Raw genomic sequence first — 27,377 nt, 5'->3', positions numbered from 1 at the left:
TTCTACTATGCTACATTTTTTGACCACTTTGTGCAACTTCAAATTTTGATCATCTTGTTTACAGAGCCCTATTTTTTAACTTTTACCAGAAACATCAACAAAATTGGTATTATTTGCTTCGTTAGCGTGTTTACTATAAGAGCTAGAAGAAACTTTTTTGGATATTGTGCTCAAATTGAAATGGCAGGTTATCGTTAGTGTATTTATAATTTCTGAAACAGTCTATAAGTGAAAGGAAGGATCTATACTGCTCAAAGGATAAGGCGAATAGTTCGCCCCTCTCGACACCGACGACATCCCAATCAACAACATCTGGCCGAGTGTTGGAGAGCCACCCCAACCAAGTCGAAGGAGGTAATTCCTCGGTTCCCCAACAGACGTTAAAAACGCGTTTAACAGCGCCAGTTGGGAAGCTATCGCCGTAGCCCTGCATAATATGCGGGTCCCCGACTATCTGTGTAGGATTCTCAGAAACTACTTCCAGAACAGAGTCCTTGTGTACGAAACCAACGTAGGGCAGAGGTCGTTTACAGTGACAACAAGTGTTCCACAGGGGTCAATACTTGGCCCAACGCTCTGGAACGCAACGTACAACGGTGTGTTAACACTGAAGCTTCCGGCAGATGTCATTATCGTGGGGTTTGCAGACGATAATATTTACATCTTCTTCTTTATTATATCAAAAATCAAGTTTGGAAATATCTTCTGCTGTCAGGGCAAAATGGACACTCACCTTTTTGAAAGAAGCGGCAAGGGAAAAATAAAACCTAAATCACAAACCAACCTAATTTTTCGGTTTCAGTATATTTTCGGTTGAATGTTCACTTTAGTAGACATAGGGTGAAACAAATTGGTCAAAAAACGACAGCAGTGGAAAAAAAAGTTGTTCTAGGCACAGCTGTACATGCCGACTGTTATATTCGTGAGACGTTGCTCACGGAGACATTCTTTCATGATGCTAAATGAACCGAGCATGTCTGTAGTCAAACTAGAACTAACTTTATTTCTGTATTTAGGATACACTGGGACTGGACGTATTCGAAGATAATCTCATGAGAACCCAAACAGTTGGGTTCGGGCATTTTACCGAAGTATCCTAGTCGTAACAACTCCTTCCCCCTTTAGATGTTATTTATTTAAAATAAGTAGCTGACCTTTGTTTAAATTATTTTCAAAATGACAAATCGATTCAGAACGCTCCAAAAATATGAAACTTTACAAACATTGAAATTTGAACTTTAAATGGATACATTATTAACAATTTGGACTCATAACATTTAAACAATGGACATTGATCTATACATATACACTCCCGTTCAAAAGTTTGGGGTCACCCCCTCAAAAACATGTCATTTTTTTAGGCCCATATCTCCGCCAATTTGCGTCCGATTTCAAAACCCTAGGTTTCATTCAAAAGATAATAAGTCAAAGAAACTTTGAACATGATTTAAAAGAAACTTTTTCAAAAAAAATTGTATGTAAACTTAACCCAAAGTTGCCAAATTGTCTAAAAAATGAATATAAACTTACGGCAGTGTCGCTGGAAATTGGGTCGACCAAATTTTAAGATGAGAGCGGTAATATGACCCATTTTCTATTAGCTTTCAACTGCTTTTTACAAAACTTAGCTAAAAAATCTAGAAAAAAAGTTATTAAATAAATTAATCCTTGATGTCATCGACCAAAAGTTTGGGGTCACCCCTCAAAATGATGTATCGGCCAAAAGTTTGGGGTCACTATCGTAAAACATGGAAAAGTGATTTGTTGATATCTTTGTCATCTTTCATTCAATTTTAATTCTTCTTGGCTTATTTGAAACAAAATGAATGATACTTACTGCATAGACATTGAACCACACATATTTGTTGAAATTTACATACTAAAACTTAACGTAAAGTTGCCTCATTTTTTGAAGCGTGGTAAAATGTGCTAACTTTAGATAACATTTTTATGAACAAAAATCGTTAAATACGTTAAGTTAAAGACATCAAACGTAAATTTAGTTAATTATCTTTGAAATGAGCCAAAAATAATTAAAATTGAACGATAGATGACGAAGATATCACCAAATCACCTTTCCATGTTTTACGAAAATGACCCCAAACTTTTGGCCGATACATCATATTGAGGGGTGACCCCAAACTTTTGGTCGATGACATCAAGGATTAATTTACTTAATAACTTTTTTTTTCTAGATTTTTTAGCTAAGTTCTGTAAAAAGCAGTTGAAAGCTAATAGAAAATGGGTCATATTACCGCTCTCATCTTAAAATTTGGTCGACCCAACTTCCAGCGACACTGCCGTAAGTTTATATCCATTTTTTAGAAAATTTGGCAACTTTGGGTTAAGTTTACATACAAAATTTTTTGAAAAAGTTTCTTTTAAATTATGTTCAAAGTTTCTTTGACTTATTATCTTTTGAATGAAACCTAGGGTTTTGAAATCGGACGCAAATTGGCGGAGATATAGGCCTAAAAAATGACATGTTTTTGAGGGGGTGACCCCAAACTTTTGAACGGGAGTGTATGCAAAACAGCTGAATCTTATTCTCTAACGATTTCTTTTACAGTTGTACACTTCGATTCTATCGCTCTAAAAGTCATACGCCGACAGTCCGGTCCCTGGCAGTACTTATTGGAAGTCGGGCACCCTTGCGGTATCCATCTTCTTAACGTATCCTCCTCTGTTTCAAGCAACTTGTAGGGTCTTGTACGCCTTGTACCTACTAGCTTTACTGGGCGTATTCATCTCTTGCCACCCAAAATAAAAGAAACGTAGTCCTACGTCAAAAAGGGCATGAAATGCAGCGGCTCAATGAATAGCATCGTCGCACCAAAAACGCTTTCTCCGCGGCCTACGAAACTCTGCACTGCATACACTATCACCAGGCCTAGCTATTGCCATTTTATACGGAGCAACCAAACAAACTTCCAAATCCAAACACAAATTAGTCAAAAACCATAGTCACAACAATCGTAACAATCGAAGCACATGATACTGCAACTGACGAGTCCAACGGCGATGTGTTGTTTATCCTCTTCGGCGATGTTCACATGCTCCATAAAAAGCTGTGTGCGTGTCGCGCTTTTTCGACCCATCAATCAATGCATGTGCGTGAGTGCTTACGATAAAATGGAAATGGTTTCTCAAATAATACAATGCGGATTTAAAAAAAAGAAGGAACATTTAATAGTCCTCCATCAAACTTTATGAAAAACAATTGCATTGAAAAGGACACACATGCCTCTTTCACCAAAAACAAATGGTGAGCGCCAATATTACAGGAAAAAGCGATTTTCACGCCATGCTGCACCATAAATGGAAAGAGAAAAAAAAATATACAAAATTGGAGGTTATTTTTAATGCACTAAAGTATTCACGCCTTATTGGAAGTGTGCGATATAATCCAATGAGCTTCTCAGATACAACTTTCATCAAAATCAACCTCGAAAAATTACACCAAAAGCACAAGGTACCGGCGGTTGTAAAAAAACATATAGTTGAAAAATGAAAGCAAAGCACACTACCAAGACTCGCATTTCAATCCAGATAATGCTATAAATACCAAACTAAGGTACTGATCACAAAAAAAAGTCGCACAAATTCAAAATCACAATAAAAAACTGTCACAAATAATTTTTCTTGCACGCAAATGTCACCAAAAACACACAAAAAATCATGCTTTTCCTGCAAAAATCACGCCAAAAGTTTGCAAAAGCAAACAACGGGCGTGAAACATAAAAAAAAGGCAGAAAAGCTGATTAAAATACATTTCACCTCGTCGACACTGTTATATTCGTGAGACGTTGCTCACGGAGACATTCTTTCATGATGCTAAATGAACCGAGCATGTCTGTAGTCAAACTAGAACTAACTTTATTTCTGTATTTAGGATACACTGGGACTGGACGTATTCGAAGATACTCTCATGAGAACCCAAACAGTTGGGTTCGGGCATTTTACCGAAGTATCCTAGTCGTAACACCGACAAAAACGAAGCTTTATCCAAAACAGCCTCAATTTAAATTAACTGTACAAAAATGAACTACTTCGGCGTATTATTCATTCATAATAGTTGTTTTGTAATGAAATGACTTTATAGGTGTAAATAATGTACGAAATTTGTAGAAGTCTCATGGTGTCCATCTTGCCCCATGGGGGTGTCCATTCTGCCCCGTATGCTTAAAGACGGTCATGAAAAACTAACATTTTTCAAAATATTTTTTGAAGTGGATAAATCATTTTTCTTCGTGAGCATTCTTATGCAACAGATGCTAAATAGACTTTAAAAGGATACATGTATCAAAAAACTAAACTTTTTTGACATCTTGCCAGGTAAAGTTGGCAAAAACCTTTGGGTGTCCATATTGCCCCGCCTACCCCTATCATATGCAGAAACTTTTAAAATATTTCATCGGGGAAATTTGGATTTTTTTATCTCTTTAGCTGTTTTTCATACAAATTTGCATGAAATTCCCATTTTCGGCCAACTCCTCTCCCATACAAAATGTATGGAAAAAATATCACCGATAGAATATTTTGAAACCTTCTGCAAATGAAAATATGGCTTGAATACTGATGTTTGATGGAAAGAAACCCGATGTACATTCAATTTTTATAATCTACTGGTTCAGACAAAGCGGGTGCCTGATCAACAACTCTAGGTATCGCATCTCGATCGTTGGTATATAGGAGTATAAAAATTACAAGATGTGATAGGCTAGACGATTAGGTAAGTGCAGCTCCCCCAAACTTCAGACTGTGATAACGACATATGAACAATTTCAATTATTTATATGTAATTCATTTTTATTTCTCATTTTGTTCATACATATTTAAAAAACAAGTGTAAGGACCATTAAATAATAGGCATGAATTTACACATCATAATCGTTCTTCGTAGGGTTTGCTTTGCGAGAACCACTCGATAATATGGATAATCTGGTAAACAGAAATGACCTCTGAATGTTTTGGAAACGGAGCAAGTCACATGATTACTAAGTATATATTTTTCTATACGAAAGCATATTGACAAAAAAAAAACAAAGCGTAGTAAAGGATGTGTTGCTAATCATCATTAACACAGTCTTCACCATCCGAACGGTTTATTCGGATTCTGTTGTGGCGGCTGCTGACCTTGTTGGTTTGCGTATGCACCTGGATAGGTTCCATAATATGCCGGAGCCTGCGGGAATCCTTGATAAGCATCTACAATAAAAAAAAATAAAAATATATTTCGAGAATATACGAATATTATAAGCATATTTACTTGGATTACTAGGATACGGTATGGTAGCGTAAGGATTAAATCCTTGCGGCATCGGAGGTGGTACATATGTTGGATATGGAACGGCTGCTGTTGCCCCGTAGGGCACTGGCATTCCCTGTGGTTGCATTGGATATGGAGTTTGCATAACTGCAGTCGCTGCAGGAGCTGATGATGATGGTGATTCTAAATGTGGAAGAAACAATATTTTTTAAATTCGTGTGTATGGTGTGCCCGGTATAGGGAGACGATGGGTAGGATCGGCAGGTTTGCTCATCGTCCTAAGTGGTTTTTGTCGGTCAAATTTATTGAAACTTGGACATATAATTCAGCTTGGTTGGAAAGGATTTGAGGCCAACTCTCAGTTCAACAGCTTTTAAAAAAAACCTCCCATGGCGAAATGAACAAAACTGCCGAAAATACACAATTTCCCTTATTTGCCCTAGTGAGGCACCGAATTCGCTATTAATAGTACCGAAAATAATTTCACAATTTATTATTCCGCGAAACAAAAATTCGGGCGTTATTCTTATCAAAATCCATGAAATGTGTCACGGTTCTATACATCTTCATAACAATGTATACAAATACTCGCTGCCAAATAGAGTCTGGGACCATTTGGGCAGGAGCACCTATTTTGGACACGTGTAGTTGCCGGCGTAGAATAGGACTACGGACCCCTTGTTCCGGGGGTAAAGGCCACCAAACTGGGAATTCCAATCCAAGGTGTCAGGCGACCCGTGCTGAGGGATGAATGGTTGAGGGGGTTTAACATGCTCGATCTTTATCGGAGCCCGTAACGTGGGTAGATCTCCCTTTTGGGTTGCGTTACGGAGTAAGATCTACCAAACTGTACCCTGGTGACATCCAACTTGTTAAGCTAGGGTAATGCGTTTTGGTAATAAGGATTTATGGTACAAAGCCCTTGTTACTAGTGACAGTTTCTGAAATTGCATTTATTTTGCCTTTCGAATAGTTAAAGACTCGGTTTGTCCTCGCCGAGACTACACTTGATGTAAGAAAAACAAACATGCTTTGCGTATCTAATTGCGTAATAACCTGCTAAGGACTGATAAGTACTGGTGATACAAGGACTCACGTGAATTCTTATTACCGAACACATTCTCTAATTTGACAGCGTTTTGCAACTAGCCTAAAGCCCCGGGTTTTTCAATGTTGTCCTGGGACTAAACTTGAAGTAAGACATGGATGAAACCAGAGTTCCGATGCATGGACAAATATCAGTTCTACCTTTTTGTTTTTCTCAGAAATAGAATCGATTATGTGTGATTAAGGCGAAACTGGATCCATTTCCTCACTTTTTGGTTTTTGATTTTTTATAAAATAACGAAGCAATATTTTCAAAATCGGTTTTCGTGCACATGTAGAGTATGGATCAAGGTTTCTCCTGATTTTTTTTTTCGTGGTGGAAAATGTTTTTCGTTTTTGCAGAAACCATTTTTGAATATAATTACACAAAAAAATGGTTTCTGCAAAAATGGAAAACTTTTTACACCACAAAAAAATTCAGAAGTTACCTTGATCCATGCTCTACATGTGCACGAAAACCGATTTTGAAAATATTGCTTCGATATTTAATAAAAAATCAAAAACCAAAAAATGAGGGAATGCTTCCAGTTTTGCCTTAAGGGCGCACTTTCGCTGGGATTTATATCCCTGTGAAAACGGTACTTTTTCATCACATTCGATTTCTCGAACCTCTGAGGTAACAAAACAATATAATATAAAACAATATAATATAATCTTAAGATCTGTACAGAAATCGATGCACCATTGCCTCTCAATGACAATGGAGCAGTACGACATGCACTAAATTCTAAGGAAAGGATACGGGTAATGTTACAAAAGATCTAAATACTGGTCGCAGTGGCTCATCCGAACAGAAAAAAGCGTCGATTTTTTGCAAATAGGTATGTATTGACATAATGTTGTGTAAACTTGAATTCAGGCAATGATTTTGAAGAAGCTATTTTGGGTTGACACGATAAAAGATAGTTAAGACCATCCTCAGAACAATGTATATGTACATGACTAAAAATAGTTTTTTATGCAACGATTTGGAAAAAGCTGATTTTTTCAGTCGAGTTGGATAAATACAAAGAGTGCTGAAAAAGTCGAGTTTTGCAACGAGTTGAATACAAAATTTGATGCAATGTTTTTTTTTTCATTATACAACACATTTTAGTTGAATAATGTTCATGTGCAACCGAATGTTTCTTTTATCGCGACGAGTAAAAAACGCGTGGACTGTTGTTCGATTACTTCTTTTATTCTGATTGTATACAAAAACTGATCGTGTGTGGAGAGATAAAAAAAAAGCCAAACAATAAAAATTCGATTGTACACTGTACAAAAAAGAAAACGAAAAAAGTTGATTCAATACAATATTCAAGAAAATGTTCCAACATCCTCCCCCGTCATTGGATTTCCTTGAAATGGACTACCCGCTTGGCGCAAACCCACAGTTGATCAGCAGGAGTAAATCTATTTTATTTTGTATGGTAAAAAGCATCTAAACTTGAATTACTTGAAATAGAAAGCTTTTACTGAAAAAATATTTGGTAGGCTTAATAGTAGTCACCATTGTGCACAACCACTACCAAATATATTTTCGAATAATGTATTCCACTTTGATAAATTTGCCTTTAGATGCTATTCGCCATACAATATTTTTGCGATTTACTTTTAGCGATTTTAAAAACTAGCGCCACATTGGTCGATGCGGAGAGTAGGAAAACAGCCGATGTAATTAATTCATTTAATCAACTTCCGTCTTATCCACGTCCTTTAACGGGAACGGGAGTACGGCAACCTTGGCCGTCGATCGTTTGAAAACTCCTGATGTTGGCTTCACTGTCACTACTCGGGTTACTGCATCCTGCCCTGGGTGGGTATCCACTATTCTGCCAAGTCGCCATTGTAGTAGAGGAACGTTATCCTCTTTGAGCAGCACCAAATCTCCAACCTTGATCACGGTATGCTGCTTGGACCTCTTTCGACGTTGTTGCAACTTCGACAAATAGTTTACCGACCATCGCTTCCAGAAGCCGGCGCGCATCTTCTGAATGTGTTGCCATCTAAAGAGGGTTCCATGCTTGATGTGGTCGTAGGCTGGTTCGGGAATCGCAGTTATGGTACGACCGATCAGCAGATGACCGGGTGTAATAACGCTGTAGTTGTCTGAGGGACTAACGGCCGCGAATTCAAAATGCCTTCAATCTGCGTCAGAAGCGTGCTCCATTCTTCCTCAGTCAGCTTTGTATCTCCTGCAGTACGCTTGATCAGGTACTTAGCCGACTTGACACCGGCTTCCCACAATCCACCCACGTCGGTGAACGAGGGGGAATGAAATGCCAGCTTATTTCCTTGGGTAGGCAAAACCCTTGGATTGCATCGTTAGTCAGCTGTTGGCGCAGAAGACTGTAAAGTTCGTGGAGCTCCGAGCTTGCTCCAGCAAAATTGGTAACATTGTCACTGTATGTACATGTGCACCCGAATGTCACGTCGTGCGACAAATCGGTGTAATGCAGCTATGAATGCGTCTGTCGTTAGGTTTGATACGAATTCGATGTGGACGCATTTAGTGACCATACAAACAAACTGTGCCACGTATGCTTTGCAGTACACAGGCTTGCGTGGGTTGCCTTTGCGTACGAAAATTGGTCCGGCAAAATCAACACCAGTGCGTTCAAACGGAAGAGCCTGGGTAACTCTGCAGCGGGGTAAATATCCCATGAAAAGCTTCGTTTCGGGAGGGGCCACTCTAAAGCATCGTATGCATTTCCTAATCTGCTTCCGTTGAGAATCCAGTATTGCTGCCTCAGGACCGAAAGGGTTCCCTTCGGTCCAACGTGCAAGTTCTCCTGGTGAATCACTTGTATCAGAATATGGGACTGTCCATAAACCACGTGGTCATTTTTTTGGGACTTTTCAACCTCCCCCCTCCTCCCCGCGTGGTCATTACTCCATACAAATTTTTTTATTTGTCCATACAAAATGGTCATTGCCCGAACCCCACCCCCCCCCCTCATGACCACGTGGTTTATGGACAGCCCCTATCCGTGACATGATGGTTGGCAGGAAGCACTACCGGGTACCGCTGCTCGTATGAGACATTCGCATATTTGATTCGTCTGTTCACTCGTAGTATGACGCGACTGTCAATCCATGGATTGAGGCTTCGAAGTCTCCCGACGAACTTCTTGGTAGTTCCCTGCTTCTTTCGGACTTCCTGGAAATCTGCTTGCAGCCGTTGTTGCTGAGCCATGTAAACAATGGCCAGTAATGAAGATCACTGCTCCGCCACTGTTGGGTATGGACCACAGTCTCTTTCGGTAAACCGCTTCCTGGTCTTGTTGGCGAAAGGATCACGTAGGCAATCACCCGTTATAATTTGCGGAAAGAGCTGAACTTCGCAAGAACTCTGTGGTACTACAGCTCGTTGTCATCAGTCGCCACTGCTGCTGCCACCTTCACTTCCGGTAGTTCGGCAATCTCCTCCATGAGGTCGTAAGCGCTTTGCTGAATGAAATCTGGACCGTGCCACTAAAACCGATTTCCAATCAGGGCCTCCGGATACAGACCTCGGGAAACAAGGTCCGCAGGATTCGCGTTTGTGCGCACGTACTTGTAATCGTAGCCGTAGGTTGGTCGAGGGGTTAGTTCTTGAATGTGCACAACATGATTCGCTACGCAGGTGTTGAGTTGGCTTGGCGACTTCGATAATCACCTTGTGTATTTCCTGTCCCGAGCTTGTACGTCGACGTGTATCAAGGCCGAAACCCTGGTCGTAGAACCATCCACTCCCGTGACATCGACGTTCACGCTCCGGCGTTTCTCCCGTAGCAACGATACCAATTTCTCCGTCAGTAGATTCACTTGTGAACCACAATCCAGCAGAACGCGGCACGGCTGGGCCTTGCCACTGTCGTCGAGAATGTTCACAAGTGTTGTACACAATAGTGTATTTTGTTGATAGAGTGTACAGGAAGCGCTGATCTTGTTTGTCGTATTAGGCTTCGTGGAATCCTCGTTTAATGCTGCTGGTACCGCAACCGTTGTCTGCTCGACGACATCCGTGGGAGTAGTGTTCATGAGGAGAGTAGAATGATGTCGTTTGTTGCAGGCTTTGCATGACTTATTGCATGAACAGCGCGCAGTGACGTGTCCCTTCCTCAAGCAGTTATAGCAGACTCCGACTTGCTTGGCTTTCTCGTAGCGTTCCTTCGGATTCAGCTTAAGATAATCGCTGTACTGATGATTCAGGTGGCCTTGCTCACAAAAATTGCATAGGTATTCGACCGACGCCGCCAGGGACGATATGTTCAGTGGATGAATCTTTTTTTATTCAGTTCGTTTATTTAAGGCTCTGCGTTTATCGAAAAACTTTACGGAGCCGAGTAACTAAAAAAATAATTAAAAATTATTTAAAAAAAATTACTAATAATGAGTTCTTCGGGCACATTTCTTCCTGGGGGAGCAGTGCCGGAGCCTGAACTAGACCGGGATGCGGCATATTGGGCACGACGCTGAGCAGCTTGTGGGTTTGCCATCGCTTCCTGGATTGCTCTGGCTACTTCTTCCAGCGCTTCCAAACCTGCCTTCCGTCGCTTCTCCTTATCTAAGATTGCTTCTGTTTCACAAATGGGCCTTTCTTCCTGTACGTCTTCAATCGAATCAGTTCCCGCAATAACATCTTCTTCCAAAATTTCAATGATTTCCTCAACTGCGTTTTCCGTTGGCCTTTCGATGCTTTCCTTTCCTGCCAAAACTACGGCAGCGTACGAGGGGGTTGAAGAATCCTTTTGTTGTTTGTCCTGCTTACTCCGGGTCGCACGTTGAGGGCAGGAATCCCGTCGGTGTCCTACTTCCTGGCACAAAAAGCATGTGTCCTTCAGGCCGCTGTAGAAAATCTTCGCTTTCCGATTTGTTACGTCGACCGACGGCGGTATCTCCTTTTCGACTTCGATGTATACACCGCGTACATCAGTGTACATGTGGTCCAACCCCAAGTCCGGCGGGATTTTTTTGCGAACCACAAGTTCAACTTTTCCGTACGACTCGAGCACCCGTGCCAAACTGTCGTCGCTTAGCTCCGGTGGCAGGTCAAACACCCGTACGTAGTGCATATTGGAACCCGCTATACACATCCGTACCACCACCGAATCTCCATTTGCGAAACTGAACCTCCGTGGCTCTGAATTCTTTTCCATCGAATCCATTATTGCATCCTGGCGGTCCCGGGCCGTTTTATAGGCACACTCCATACGCAGTGGATCCGTGTCCATTCCCTAATAAATTTGGCAATTTCTTCCCATGATGGTCGGGGGCTGCCGGGTGGGAATCGAAATTGTACTGTATTCACAGTCTCGTTCATTTCGATTATTAGCACTGTTCCCGGCAACGCACAATGCACCAGCGAGACAGGTCAAAGATAATGACCGACAAACAAAGCGCGCGTAAAAAACGACCACGATTGCCTATTCAGCAGATGCTGGTGGCAAACCGAAACCAAGCAGCATAGAGCACATTTGCTTGCGTCTGGACGCGACGGTCGCTGCGATAGAACTGTGGAGGAATCTTCGTAGTAGCGTTGCTGGATTTCTTCGGCTTGCTAGCTGGTTCGATCCGCTCCAAAACTTGACTGCGATTGTGAGGAACTTGATAATGCTTTCCCACAATTTTCATGTTTCCAGATCGAGCTTCACGCCAGAATACTGACGACCATGATGCCCGAGAATCCATCCTTCTCAAATTCGTAGAAGTTGAGTGCATCAACATGCCGCTTGCACTCATCCACCAGATCGCGTAGTTTGCCACTCTCGCTCGTCATTGCTTTGAGGTTAAGTATCCCGTTGATGTGGATGTCAACATGATCCATCGTAGCAGCAAAATTTCCGTCGTTGATGATTTGTTGGTCAGTTGTTCCGGAAGCTTCACCAACCAAACACTTGTCGAGATGGTAAAGCTTTGTTTCATCTGACTCGCCGGCGTGCTTGCTAATGACGCCCAGAAAAATCGCTTTGAACTTCAATCAGTTTTCTGGTTTCCGGTCGAACGTAGGCAGTGGTGTATGGAGAGAGGGGGTCGCTTGAACTCGAAGTGGTTGGGGCACCTGGGCTATTTGCATGCCCTCCTGCGGTTGTTGGATCACCTCTTGCTTTACACCGTTCAGCAGCCAACAAACCCTGGTTCGAACACCGTTGTGGAACTCCTCAAACTCGACGTACTTCTGCTCCTGTTCCTCCGCGCTGGCGGACGAAGAAGCGTAGATTCTGTTCTGGAACTGGTTAAATTCGTCGTAGGCAGCATCAATCGTTTTCCACTGGGTAATACCCAGTGGGTATGCAGCAGAAATTCGTCCGGGATTGTGTTGACTTGCTCGCATCGGAAGAGAACGTTTCTGATCCGTATAATTTTGCCCTTCACGGTACCGCGCTGTAGCACAATCGCCTGGAGCTCCTCCGCCATTTTCTTCTTCAGCTGCTGACGATCACCGACTGGCGTGCTGTACATTTCCAGCTTGTTTTCCGGCTCTTTTACGGGAGTTGACGTCATTTACGCGTCCATTCGACTGTCGGGTCCTTCCTCGAGAACGACGACCGTAATTCTCATTACGCAACTTGTTTCAGTTGCATAATGAATCAGTAGGTATGGAAAAGTAGGTCATTAGGAAACGAGTATCATTAAGTTGAAATTATGGTACTGAACTTTTATGGCTTCGTACGTACTGTGCAAAAAGATCCCAAGTAACCACGGTGCTGAAGCCTTATTGCATGCAGATATACGGTGTACTTAGAGCAATCATTACTTTACATGCAAACTTAAAGTTGATTTAAAGTGGAAATGGGCAATTATGCGACTGCTTCAAGATTATACCAGTATAATCTTAATTTGATTCTATAATTGCCCACTTCCACTTTAAATCAACATTAAGTTTGCATGTAAAGTAATGATTGCACTAAATACACCGTATATCTGCATGCAATAAGGCTTCAGCACTGTGGTTACTTGGGATAGGACAAGTAATGGTCAAGTAATGATTCCGCTTCAAAATTACTTGTGCAGTTCGCAGATGGCAAGTAAGGAAAAAAGTGTAACACTTGTAACGCTTCCCGTGCGAATCAAATGGAGCTGTCACTTTTCCTTGCGGAAAAATAGTCCGCACCATTATTAGCCTGTGCACGCCGGCAGGATCGACATACGAATGACACTAATGAGTGGAGCTTTTTTGTCGATCATTTAAAGCTTTCAACAGTGTTCGACATTCGATGAGAAAATCTTATTGGAATCTTATTGGAATCGTAAATATTATGTTTCCGGTTCAAAACCGAATTAGCGACATTTTTTCTTTTACTTCCGCTGCTTTTGCCTTGCGTTAAACACTATGTCGGAAGTGGGGCGCTGTATAGAGTACCAGGTGTACAATACAGCGCCCCACTTCCGACATTGTGTTTAACGTAAGGCAAAAGCAGCGGAAGTAAAAGAAAAAATGTCGCTAATTCGGTTTTGAACTGGAAACATAATAACAGCTTTTCCCATTGAATTCTCATTGACCGAAATTCAATTTAACCGTTATTTTGTAGTTGAAAATATGTTTTTTTTTGTCACGCGAAAATCGTTTTTTTTTCGTAAACCGTGGGATGGATGTACTTCAGACATATTGCGCTGGATAGAGGGCCAGATCTGCTGTCCAATGCATTACGTTCGCGTTAAGTTTCACATATTTATTTGAAGAAAAATGTATTGTTTCAACCGTGACGACAATAGACTAAGAGCAACATTAACGGCGGCTACTATTCGAGCAACCCGCGCAGCGCTACCATTTTGACTTAACCACCCTTTTCCACACCGGTAGCAATCAAATCAGTCACCTTGATTCGTATCGGGAGGGCTGTCATATTCCCATATAATTTTTAGCAGCGCAACTGTCCCGCTACTATATTTGGTCACCCACCCATAGCGCTACTATTTTGCGAGCGCATCCAGCAGCGACCGGTAAAGTTTGCTGCAATGATGGAGGGCTGCCAAACGGGGTATAGAAGCGCACCGTTAAAGGTGCTCTAACGTGAAGGTAAGTAATACATCAAAGATTATCATTAGTTACATGAAAAAATAATTTAAGATCAAATTAGATTAGAATTAACAGAATTAATTAGAAACAATTACGGCAAGTATAACAATAAAAAGGAAATTCAATCCTTTTTTTGTCGTTAATTCAATGCAAAACTGCAAACTAGAACGGTGATTTTTTTAACAGTTGGAAGTTTAATTTACTTATTTATTTATTGTAATGATTTCCATCTAACAAAATGTCATCAATTAATTAATTAATAAGGGGATTCACTTGACAGCGTAAACTACTTATTAAAGTATATTCTGATTAAAGGTCGCGATCGCCAAGGCAATCTTTGATTATTTCATTCACAATTTCATGAAACATTTCAAATAACAGAAAATCATGGCTTACGCAGCAATTTAAACTGTTTAGTGAGTCCTCTTAATAATTATTTAGTTTTGTACTGTTCAATTCAATTCCGCCCTCTAATGTTTATCTTTTGACTGATACGCGTATTTAGACTACTACTTATAATCTTCCTCAGTGTCTCCTCTAAGCAGAATATCCTCTTCGAATGAGTGTATTGTGGATTTAGCACCAAATTGGTGTCGGAAGTAACTTCATTGACTTCTGCTGCTTTTCCTGTGCGTTAAACATAACGTCGGAAGTAGTGCGCTGAATAGAGCATCAGATTTGCTATACAGCGCACTACTTCCGACACGCAGAAAAAAGCATGGTAAAATCAAAAATTTTTCAGGTAAACTCAAATAAATTGTCAATTTGTTCTGGCAACAAAAATAAAACTGTTTGGAGCAAATCGAACGTCACATTTGAAGCAAATTCAATCCATTTTTGAAACAAACATGTATCTTCTGACTGGTTATGTTAGAAACAAATGTAATTTTTTTTGTTTTTTTTTTTGTTTTGTGGCATGTCGGCCCTACGGAAATATTTGTTTTCCAATAAAATTTACAAAACTATTGTCGCGCTTATCTTAGATTCTCAGCAAGATGCGTTCGAAACGCGCAGCCTCAGATAGCGCCAGACCGCGCACGTATGATTTGTACACGGTGTGCACCTTGGCTAAAACTGTTTTGCAGCCGTCGGGTGGAGCTGTCAGCCGCCGTGTACAAATCAAACGGGCGCAATCTTATGACGGCTGACTCAGATCAGCAGGATCTGAGTGATTAAGCTAGGATGCACAATATATGGACGGCCCCTTAATGGATCATTAATGCCGTTTTTCCGATCCAGTTCCAACCTGGGTTGGAAGTGGATGAGATCACAGTTTCAACCCCAACTCGAATTCGGTTTCGCTTGTACTAAAGTTTGTTTGACGTTGTTTGTTTACACATTTTCCGCCAAAAGAAAAACGGCATAAAATAACTAAAACGGTCGCTATGAAATGAACACAGGTAGCGCCATCGTAGCCTTGTGTGTTTGACATAACTCGACTGCTGTCACAATGCACTGGGGGCCAGGATCGCTATCTAGCGGGACAAAATTAATTACTCCGAAACGAAGCATTTCCGTCACATGGTGTCGCTTCGACTACCTATGCGGAATAGTAACGAACTACCTACTAATTTCTTGGAAATTAATGCTCCTGCTTATTACAAAAAACTTTGTCAAAGAAATAATAGATTTTTCTTCAAATATGTGAAACATAACGTCGTGAAACATAACGTCGGATGTAATGCGCTGGACAGCAGATCTGGCTCTCTATCCAGCGCAACATGCCCGAAGTACGTCCATCACACGGCTTACGGAAAAAATCGATTTTCGCGTGACAAATAATCATATTTTTAACTACAAAATAACGATTGAATTGAATTTCAGTCAATAAGGGTTCAATGGGGAAAGCTGTTGTTTACGATTCCAATAAGATTTTCTCATCGAATGTCGAACATTGTTGAAAGCTTTAAATTGTCGACAAAAAAGCTCCACTCATTAGTGTCATTCGTATGTCGATCCTGCCGGCGTGCACAGGCTAATTCCGTAAGGAAAAGTAACGTTTCTCCCCATACACGGGGAAATGAAATAACTCAAAATTAAGTACTTTCCACTCATCTTGACAGCTAAGTAAAACCAGTCAAAATTGAGTTATTCGCATAGTACTTAATTTTGAGTGGTTTCACAATAACTTCGGTTTGCGTTATTTTTACTTTTCCGCAATCAGTAACTATTGGATTAAAACTACTCAAAGTGAAGTGTTGAGCTAGAGCTGATTTTGTCGAAAATTGATGAATGAATGAGAATATTCATTGGTATATAATTAAGTGCAACCGTATGGCATTCAACAATTTTATTATTATCATAAATACTCCATACATAAATATACACTTCATATAACAATTCTATTTAATTTTATTCATGATGCTGCTATTCGGATCTCATAGTTGCTCCTACTGGTGGTCGGCAAGGTTTTCGTTTCCATCGCTATCATCCTTCGTTGGAAATTCTGTTTTGGTGCGAAATCTCGACGTTAAATTGTTTATGCCACTTTAAAGTATTCACAACTTACCTATTAAATATAAATAGCGGATGATACAAATGTTCCGGCAATCAACGGACACATCAGCGGTGGACAATTCTTTCATGTCATGTTGGGCATGCGGTACTCCGTTTCGGCTCGGCGTTAGCTCTAAAAATCAATTAATACCAATTAGAACAATTTTAATAATAATGAGAATCAAAAAACTTACCCACAATGAGGCAGCTTTCAGTTGAAAACGTAATTTAATCTATTCACTTCAGGCAAGATGGCGCACGGCTGAAATTTTCATCCAAAACTAAGTACAAGTTCAATACTTAATTTTGGATACTTTGGAAGTGGGAGAAGTAAACAAAATAATTTTCGAAGATGACAACTATCAAACTACTCAAAGCTAAGTGTTTTAATTGCTCTTCCTGGCTGATTGAAAAGTATTCAAAGCTGAGAACATGATAGTATCCAAAACGATAGTCTTTTGAAAGTACTTAGTTTTGAGTATTTTTTATCTCGCTTTTAAGTAGTTTCGATTCCCCGTGTACTGGATCAGTTGTCAAAATTACTTGCGGAAAAAGGTGGAATTTTACTTGAGCGCTTTCCTTGGGATCTGGAAACTTAGCTTTAGGAAATAAAATGCTTCTGAAATTAAACGTCCAGTTTACTGAACTGAACCGTGTTATCGCTGTAAATATTCATTATTCGGCCGAATAATACATTTACTATTCGGCCATTCGGCGAAATCAGAAATATACTGATATTCAGCTCAAATGTTCAGAAGCCGAATTGAAAACATCATTACTTTTGATATTTCAGCATTTTAAGGTTCAGCCTTTTGTATTTCCATGCTTTCTTAGGTATGTCGATTTGGTATAGATAACATTACAATCAACCACTATTTGAACTCAATTCTCACTCAGGATTACTGTCTGTTCATTGAAATGCTAGAGAAACGTTCAGTTCAACCGTGTGTGTTCAACCGACTTTTCGAACCCTCTAAACAGAATACCCTCTTCGAATGAGTGTAATTTGTTTTGTACCTTTTAATTCCGCCCTATTTTGCGAATATTCAGTATTGTCTTGTTCTTTGCTGTGCATTAGCGTGGGTCATCGGAACCGTTTTCTCAGATCAAAGCTTTTGTGGTTCCGTGTCGGGTCGGGTCCTGAGTATCTGTGCAAAATTTGAACACGATCGTTTGCGTCTACACTTTGCACATTGCAATTGCAATTTGTATGGGATTTCGTATGGGAAAACATACTTTTTCGCATTTTTGTCATAAGTTCAAAAAGTTTGTCTGAAACTATTTAACCGATACTGTTAAATGATAGCATGTACTGAAGAACATTGTTGAAGACCGCAAAGCGATCCGATGCTTGTGAAAATAGTTATAACCAACTGCATGCATGTGTTTATGTTTTAACCCTTTGGAGCCGGAGGGGTCATATATGACCCCGGCGATGAAACCGAGCATAACAAACGTGTTCGACACCAGCGAGGTTGCGTCGACAGCGGCGAAAAAAATCGGCTCCAAAAGGTTAACATGTAATGGGTAGTACGCTGATTGCAAGAAATTTCTTGGCCTATCTCGATGCGTGGAAAATTCAGGCAAAGAATCACTCAAGAAATAATAAAGCATCGCTTTATTCCGGATCCTAGTACGGAGCTGAAACGAAACGTCAAATCAAATGGGGCTTGCTGTGTTAAATTTCGTGACCATTCCGGTCACGGAAAAATAATGCACTGAACGAAAATTACTTGAGCAATTTCGTTTGAAGTGCATACCTCCCATAAAGGAATAACAATAGCAAACAAAATCATGCTGTTTCGCCAAGCAATGCCAACGCTATAACTTTTTCATAAGCATCAGATCACTTCGAGGTCTTCGATAAAGTTTTTCAGGACACCCTAGGCTATGTTTTCCTTTTATCGGTTGCATGGTTTCAGAAAAATTCGAGCTTGTTATGAGAGAAATGCAAAAAAGTGTGTTTTCCCATGTAAAACTCCATACAAACGCAAAACGTAGACATAACCGATCTTACCCAAATTTTGCACACTTATTTGGGTCCTGAAATGGAATTAAAAAAGCTTTGATCTGATGGGATACCATTGAATTTTTAATTTTTCCATATAAACGTTGACCCACTCCACTGTGCATCCATCGATTTTAGCAATAGGTGGACGGGTGCCCGTGTGAATGATTGATGATCGGTGAGTTTGTTCTTGTTTTTCCTTGAAAAACTCAGTACATATATTCATCAGCTTGAAATCATTCTTCATATATTTATTTCATATCCGGGCGGAACGTAATATGCGGCCGAGAGAAACACTTCCACACGCGGACATTACATAATAAAAACATGCACATTTATTGACAAACTACTATTTACATTATGTACACAATATTACAATTACAACAAATTAAAAGTAACATCGCGGAGAACGCGCGCAGGCAGCATCTTGTCACTGCTGCAGTCAATGTCGTTCTGTTGTTTCTGCTGCCGTTCGTCGTCGTCGTCGTCGGCGGCGGCGGTCGTCGTCCATCCGTCGTCGTGATGAGACGAGCCTTGCCGATGACGCTTCCATAGGGGGCACTCGCCTAACGTTGGATGCTCGTTCACAACATCTCCCCCTTTTAGGATGACGAACGATATTGGACCAAGGTGCTTTTCTTCGAGGCTACGAAGAAACACTTGATCGTACGATGTGGAGTGAAGCTCGTTGTTGCCCCACCATTGTGCCTACCGTGGAAAGTAATGATGCACAGGATGCTGACTATCTGCTGCTGCTGTGTGGCCAGACAGGATGCATCCGATGACGCCGTGCATCTTCGGGATCGAAACCGGGCTTACGCAGAAGAACGTGGCAAAGTAAACGTCTGGCTTCTGCTGGGTTGCGTGATCCGAACGGTGTTCAACGAGTGGAATGGTGGAAACGAGCGACTGTCTTCTGGACCGAGTCATTGTGCTGTAGGAGGTAACTGCGTCGACGAGTGCGTCTCCTGACAAGCTGCGACTGCCAAGTCCAAAAGATGTCGGTGATTATGTCGATGCAAAAACAGCCATCTTGTAGATCGACGATCAATCACCATAGGAGCATACCGTGTGTATATGGCATCGGACTCCTTGCTGCGGTGCATGTTTGATCCTGATGATGTTGGAGGGAATATCCATCCTCCGAATCGAACCGTGCTGCCATGGGAGGACGCTGACTGTGCGTTCGGACTCCCACTGGACTTCCACTTGGTTGCCAAATTCGGTGATGGCGTTGGATGATGGGGATTAATGACCATCATTGGGAAGCAAACCCGTGCTCCTGCAGGAGGACATTGGCGATGTGTGGCTCCAGCCGGGTTCTGCTGTGCGACGATGACGGTGCATTTTCGTCCATCTTCCCTCCCGCGTAGGATCGTTGAGTTGGTCGTTTGGAGCTGCGGTACGACCCAACTACGAAAAACCTCGTCGCCACTTTCATGTCCGGGGGAATGTAATATGCGGCCGAGAGAAACACTTCCACACGCGGACATTACATAATAAAAACATGCACATTTATTGACAAACTACTATTTACATTATGTACACAATATTACAATTACAACAAATTAAAAGTAACATCGCGGAGAACGCGCGCAGGCAGCATCTTGTCACTGCTGCAGTCAATGTCGTTCTGTTGTTTCTGCTGCCGTTCGTCGTCGTCGTCGTCGGCGGCGGCGGTCGTCGTCCATCCGTCGTCGTGATGAGACGAGCCTTGCCGATGACGCTTCCATAGGGGGCACTCGCCTAACGTTGGATGCTCGTTCACAACAATTTACTCAACAAGAACTGCATAGTTCGTCACTTTAAGTGCCGGCCCAGTTTTTCATAAATTTTGTTTAATTCGAAATAAATTCTCCTGTATTTTTCCACTGTCTGCCACATTACGGTGCTGGCCCCACTGATTTGATCCTTAATTGCGACAGTCGAGGCGTCAGTATTTTGCCTAAGTTTGTGCGGTCCGTCACTGTTTGTTGTCGGCACAAAGTTTTGTTTAAATATATCGATTTCATGGCAAGTAGCAAATTGGTTCACCAGTCCTCCCAATTACGAGGTGACGCAAACATTTTTCATTACATAAATTTTCATTTAAAATTTTCATGGTCTCACCATTCTTCCAAGTTGTGAGGCGACACATTAGTGTATATACTGTACGGTTGCATGGATCGCATCGCTTGGCAAAGTGAATCCTTGATCTACGCAACTATCAATCCCTTCTTACTAACAAAATTCCTTCCCGTGACAACTATGGAGGGTCCAGTAGTACATACAACATCTAGTAGCAACAATTGTCGAACTAATATTCCTTTCCTTCTCCCGTAGACCGTAAGGACGTGACCAGCGCCGTTATTGACCCAATAAAGTTTGAACTATCGAAACGTGTACATTGAGGATGGTGGCCAATCCCAAGCCCCAAGCCTATTCATTCTCTGTACAATTTCGCTAGCTCAGGTCAACCACTGAGTAGCAACTACGAAGTGTACGGTCACCAATGCTCATGCTCATTTTAATTCCGCCCTATTTTTCTTATCCTTTGGCAGATACGCGTATTTCTACTACCTCTTGTAATATTTCTCAGGGGAACATCCATTAAGCACGTCACGCCATTTTAACCCTCCCTCCCCCCTTCGTACGGGTTGTTCCAATATTTAATGCTTTGCTTGTCACGCTTTCTCCCCCTAGGACCGTGACGTACTTAATAGATGCTCCCCAGTGTCATTTATCCACTGACACTGAGGAAGATTACAAGTGGTAGTCGAAATACGCGTATCTGTCAAAGGATAAGCAAAATAGGGCGGAATCAAAAGGTACAAAACTGATACGCTCATTCCAAGTTCAGTTCAATGATTATACCCCTATAGAATTCTATCGCCACATTTGACAATGAAGTATCTACATAAAGCTTTTTATTGGTACCTACCGGGGACTGCTGGAGTAGTCGATTGAAGATGTGCAGGAATGCTAGGAGTTGGTGGTTGTGCTTGACGACTAGCTTGCTGAGTCAAATCCTTCAACAATTCATCCTTTTCCGTCTTACGGGCGAAACAGTAATCAGAGATTTTATTCTGGAAAGTTATGAGCAACTGCGTCAAATCGTTGTAGAATTTAACCCCATCCTGTAAATTGTGCTGCAGTTCTGAAAATACATCATAAGCGGTTGCCAGTTGGGTCAGCATTGCATCATTTGATTGAGTGCTAGATCCGGATTCAGCAGCGAATTCTTGATGAGCCTGTTTGATATCCTGAATCAACGTCTCCTGGCGTGAAAGATTATCCTGAACCTGACTTTGAAGTGGTGCAACTGTTTTGCCAATTTCTGCCAACGATATAGCCGGTTCGTTAATCGCACCATCCGCAGCCAGTGCAGCTAGAAATTGTTCCTTAAGATTCACAGTGGCAGATCGTAGTTCGGATTCAATTACATCTCGTTCTGCTTTAATGGTTTCAACTGATTCCATTAGACTTCTCAGTTTTTGGGCTGCAGATGAATTGCAATCTTTGTTGGTGGTAGTCCCACATGGTATCTCATTAGCAAGCTGCTCCTGAGGCATAGACAACAATTCAATGCCTCGGCGGTTCTTCTCAAACTTTTCACGCACTGTTTTATCAGCAGTAATGGCATTGTTGATGATCTTTCGATAGGTTTCGCAATTTTCACGGAATGTTTGCGTCAGTTTGTTTGAAGGAGTACGAGTCCATTGTTCCTTGAATTTCTCACGCAGCTGCTCATCGGAGCTGCTTTCATCATTTAGCATTCGTTCAGCCTGTTGAAATTAAAGGTTAAAATCGGTGTCAGATCGCTGATGATTAATCATAAATTTAATCATGAATTATGCTTAATGTTTGAAATTAATAAAAAAAAAACTCATTAAGGCGAAAGTGGATGCATTTCCTCATTTTTGCTCAGAAGATTTTCAGATTTTTTTACAACGTGGATATGTAGCCACGGTAAAGGCTGGGTATGCTGCGCAATTCAGATCCCATTGTGATCCACTAGCCTCTGCCCAGCAACTTATATACCTACCTCCTCGTGGTACCGGCTGGAAACTATGAGCAACCTTAGGGAAGATCGGGTAACCAACCCCGGTGGGAACTTTGGTCATAGGCTGACAGGGAAGGGGGGGGGGGGGTTTGCTTCGGCAAACCTGAGCGTTTGTTCTCCAGGAGGAGCGGCTCACAACAGCGTCTGATCCCCATGTTAGGGGCGGCTGATCTACGTCCGAGTACCAGGGAAGGACTCTAAGCTCAACTGTGCACTATGGTCCTCCGGAAAGTAGGGGGTTAGTTTCAGGCCCTACGAGTCAGCCGTAAAAAACCATTGTAACGGAAAATCAGCAACAGAATAATACGAACCGAGACCAACAGCAACGACCCCAGCGAACAAAAAGGACTTGCGATTGGAAACTCGGTACGTGGAACTGTCGATCTCTCCACTTCATTGGGAGCACCCGCATACTCGCCGATCTACTGAAAGACCGCGGGTTCGGCATCGTAACGCTGCAGGAGGTGTGTTGGACAGGATACATAGTGCGAACGTTTAGAGGTAATCATACCATCTGCTGCGGCAACACACGCGAGCTGGGAGCAACTTTCATCGTGATGGGTGATATGCAGAGGCGCGTGGTCGGTTAATGACCGATCGACGAAAGAATGTGCAGGTTGAGGATCAAGGGATCAACTTCAGCATAATAAACGTGCACAGCCCACACACCGGAAGTACTGATGATGACAAGGACGCATTTTACGCGCAGCTCGAACGCGACTACGACCGCTGCCCAAGCCACGACGTCAAGATCATCATAGGAGATTTGAACACTCAGGTAGGCCAGGAGGAGGAATTCAGACCGACGATTGGTAAGTTCAGCGCCCACCAGCAGACGAACGAAAACGGCCTACGGCTCATTGATTTCGCCGCCTCCAAAAATATGACCATACGTAATACCTTTTTCCAACACAGCCTCCCTTATCGTTACACCTGGAGATCACCACAGCAGACAACATCTCAAATAGACCACGTTCTGAATGACGGACGGCACTTCTCCGACATTATCGACGTCAGGACCTATCGTGGCGCCAACATCGACTCCGACCACTATCTGGTGATGGTCAAACTGCACCCAAAACTCTCCGTCATCAACAATGTACGGTACCAGCGACCGCCACGGTACAACCTAGAGCTACTGAATCAACCGGATGTCGCCTCAGCATACGCGCAGAATCTCGTGGCCGCGTTGCCATACGAGGGCGAGCTCGATGAGGCCCCTCTAGAGGACTGCTGGAGTACAGTGAAAGCAGCCATCAACGACGCAGCCGAGAGTCACATCGGGTACGTGGAATGGAATCGACGGAACGAATGGTTCGACAAAGAGTGCAAAACGGTTTTTTAGGAGAAGAACCCAGCGAGGGCGGTAATGCTGCAGCAAGGGACTCGACAGAACGTGGAACGTTACAAACAGAAGCGGAAACAGCAGACCCGCCTCTTTCGGGAGAAAAAGCGCCGCCTGGAAGAAGCGGAGTGTGAAGAAAGGGAACTGCTGTGCCATTCCCAAGAAACACGGAAGTTCTATCAGAAACTCAACGCATCCCGCAACGGCTTCGTGCCGGGAGCCGAAATATGCAGGGATAAAGACGGAGGCCTCTTGACGGACGGACGTGAGGTGATCGAAAGGTGGAAGCAGCACTTCGATTCGCACCTGAGCGGCATGGAGAATGTAGGCACGGGAGCCCACGGCAACGGAGGAAACGACGACGCTAGTACAGCGGAGGATGGAAATGAACCAACTCCTACGCTGAGGGAAGTTAAGGATGCCATTCACCAGCTCAAAACCAACAAAGCAGCTGGTAAGGATGGTATCGCAGCTGAACTCATCAAGATGGGCCCAGAAAACCGGGCCACCTGTCTGCATCGGCTGATAGTCAGGATCTGGGAAACCGAACAGCTACCGGAGGAGTGGAAGGAAGGGGTCTGCCCCATTCACAAGAAAGGCGACCATTTGGAATGTGAGAACTTCAGGGCGATCACTATTTTGAATGCTGCCTACAAGGTGCTATCCCAGATGGGGCCGGGTCACAACGTCCGAGGCCATACAGTCCCGGACATTAAGTCGCGTTTTTTTGCGAAATAGCGTCCAAAAGTTTGGATGAGTCATAATATCCTATGTGCCTTCTTTCCTTGGACTTCGTGGCGTATCTGCAAGGTCGGATGTTATGCCCCGGAAAAATGCGCCATAAAGTCCTGGGACTTTATGGCCTCGGACGTTATGATACTGCGCCTCCCAGATCATCTTCTGTCGTCTGTCACCTAAAACGAATGAGTTCGTGGGAAGTTATCAAGCCGGCTTCATCAACGGCCGATCGACAACGGATCAAATCTTTACCGTACGGCAAATTCTCCAGAAATGCCATGAATAGGGTAATAACACTAGACTTCGCCCCCCTAAAATTCTGCTTCAATCTTCGCCACTTCATACATAAAAAAAAGGAATTTGTATGGAGGGGGCGAAGACTATAGCAGTGGCGAAGTCTAGTGCTTTTACCCTACCAGGTCCCAACGCATCACCTGTTCATCGACTTCAAAGCGGCATACGACAGTATCGACCGCGCAGAGCTATGGAGAATCATGGACGAAAACGACTTTCCTGGGCAGCTGACTAGACTGATTAAAGCAACGATGGACGGTGTGCAAAACTGCGTAAGGGTTTCGGGTGAACTATCCAGTTCATTCGAATTTCGCCGGGGACTGCGACAAGGTGATGGACTCTCATGCCTACTCTTCAACATCGCTCTGGAAGGTGTGATGCGACGAGCCGGGCTCAATAGCCGGGGAACGATTTTCACAAAATCCGGACAATGGACTACCCGCTTTGCGCGCAGCCACAGTTGATCAGCAGGAGTAAATCAATTTAATTTTGTATGGCGAAATGCATCTAAACTTGAATTACTTGAAATACAAAGCTTTTCCCGAAAAAATATTTGGTAGGCTTAATAGTGGTCACCATTGTGCACAACCACTACCAAATATTTTTTCGAATAATGTGTTCAACTTTGAAGAATTTGCCTTTAGATGGTATTCGCCATACAATATTTTTGCGATTTACTTTTAGCGATTTTTCGCGCATAGAAGCTAGCGCCACATTGGTCGATGCGGAGAGTAGGAAAACAGCCGATGTAGTTAATTCATTTGTGTGCTTTGCGGACGATATGGACATGTGGAACGGTGGCAGAGCTGTACACCTGCCTGAAACGCGAACCAGCAAAGGTCGGACTGGTGTTGAATGCCTCAAAAATGAAGTACATGCTGGTAGGCGGAACTGAACACGACCGGATCCGTCTGGGTAGTAATGTTACGATAGACGGGGATACTTTCGAGGTGGTGGAGGAATTCGTCTACCTCGGATCCTTACTGACGGGCGACGGCTGACAACAACGTGAGCCGTGAAATTCGAAGGCGCATCATCAGCGAAAGTCGGGCCTACTACGGGCTCCAGAAGAACCTGCGGTCTAAAAAGATTCACCCACGCACCAAATGTACCATGTACAAAACGCTAATAAGACCGGTGGTCCTCTACGGGCATGAGACATGGACCATGCTCGAGGAGGAGTTTTCGAGCGACGCGTGTTAAGGCCGATCTTCGGCGGTATGCAGGAGAACGGTGTGTGGCGGAGAAGGATGAACCACGAGGTCGCTGCACTTTACGGCGAACCCAGCATCCAGAAGGTGGCCAAAGCCGGAAGGTTACGGTGGGCAGGGAATGTTGCAAGAATGCCAGACAACAACCCTGCAAAGCTAGTGTTTGCTACTGATCCAGTTGGCACAAGAAAGCGTGGAGCGCAGACAGCACGATGGGCGGCCCAGGTGGAACGTGACCTGGCGAGCATTGGGCGCGACCGAGGATGGAGAGCGGCAACCACAAACCGAGTATTGTGGCGTACTACAGTGATAGACATTCGTTTAGCCGAGGCCAAAAAAAATTAAAAAAGTGTCAGGAAACTAATACAAAAGATTTTATGATATAACTTTTTTATCGTAGTGATAGCATATCCAGTACTGTTTTATAAAAATGTGACACATCACACTTACATATACACTGAAACAAAAACGAGGGTAAAAACCCTTCAAAAGTCATTTTTTGCCTAGACATTCGTTTAGCCGAATTGTACAATTTTTGGAATTGCATAATAAAATACTAAAAAAATTCAAAAAAATATCCAACAAAATCATTTTGTATGGTGACCTGCATTATAGATCGACTTGTAAATAATGAATTAGATCGTTTTTAGAAGTGTTGCTATATTAATTTTACACACATCTCATATAGGGTGGGGCGGGGCAAGATGGGTCACCTAAGGATGGATCACCATAACTTTGTAAATACAAATCGTATTGGTTTGTATTCGTCCGCTACTCTTTAATACACTAGTTAGCTATGCTAAAAGGCGATAAAAAGTTCCTTACATACAAAATATGATATTAAACGAGCAGTTTTAAAAAGTGATCAATTTGGCGCCGTGAA

General features: G+C 42.5%; 1 protein-coding gene across 1 annotated transcript in view; it reads right to left on the bottom strand.

The window, feature by feature from the left end:
- Positions 1 to 4,788: 4,788 nt before the first annotated feature.
- LOC115266621 (programmed cell death 6-interacting protein) overlaps positions 4,789 to 27,377 on the bottom strand; it is a 36,948-nt gene continuing 14,359 nt past the window's right edge. Inside the window, exons 4-6 of the mRNA XM_029873124.2 lie at positions 21,785 to 22,628; positions 5,270 to 5,452; positions 4,789 to 5,208 (exon numbers count right to left, since the gene is read on the bottom strand). Coding sequence (XP_029728984.2) covers positions 5,090 to 5,208; positions 5,270 to 5,452; positions 21,785 to 22,628 — 1,146 coding nt within the window. The 3' untranslated portion in view covers positions 4,789 to 5,089. The remainder of the gene's footprint in view (positions 5,209 to 5,269; positions 5,453 to 21,784; positions 22,629 to 27,377) is intronic.

This window comes from Aedes albopictus, chromosome 2 (assembly GCF_035046485.1).
Source record: "Aedes albopictus strain Foshan chromosome 2, AalbF5, whole genome shotgun sequence".
Lineage (NCBI taxonomy): Eukaryota > Metazoa > Arthropoda > Insecta > Diptera > Culicidae > Aedes > Aedes albopictus.
Note: the sequence above shows the minus strand (reverse complement) of the source record. Positions and strands in the feature narration are given on the sequence as shown.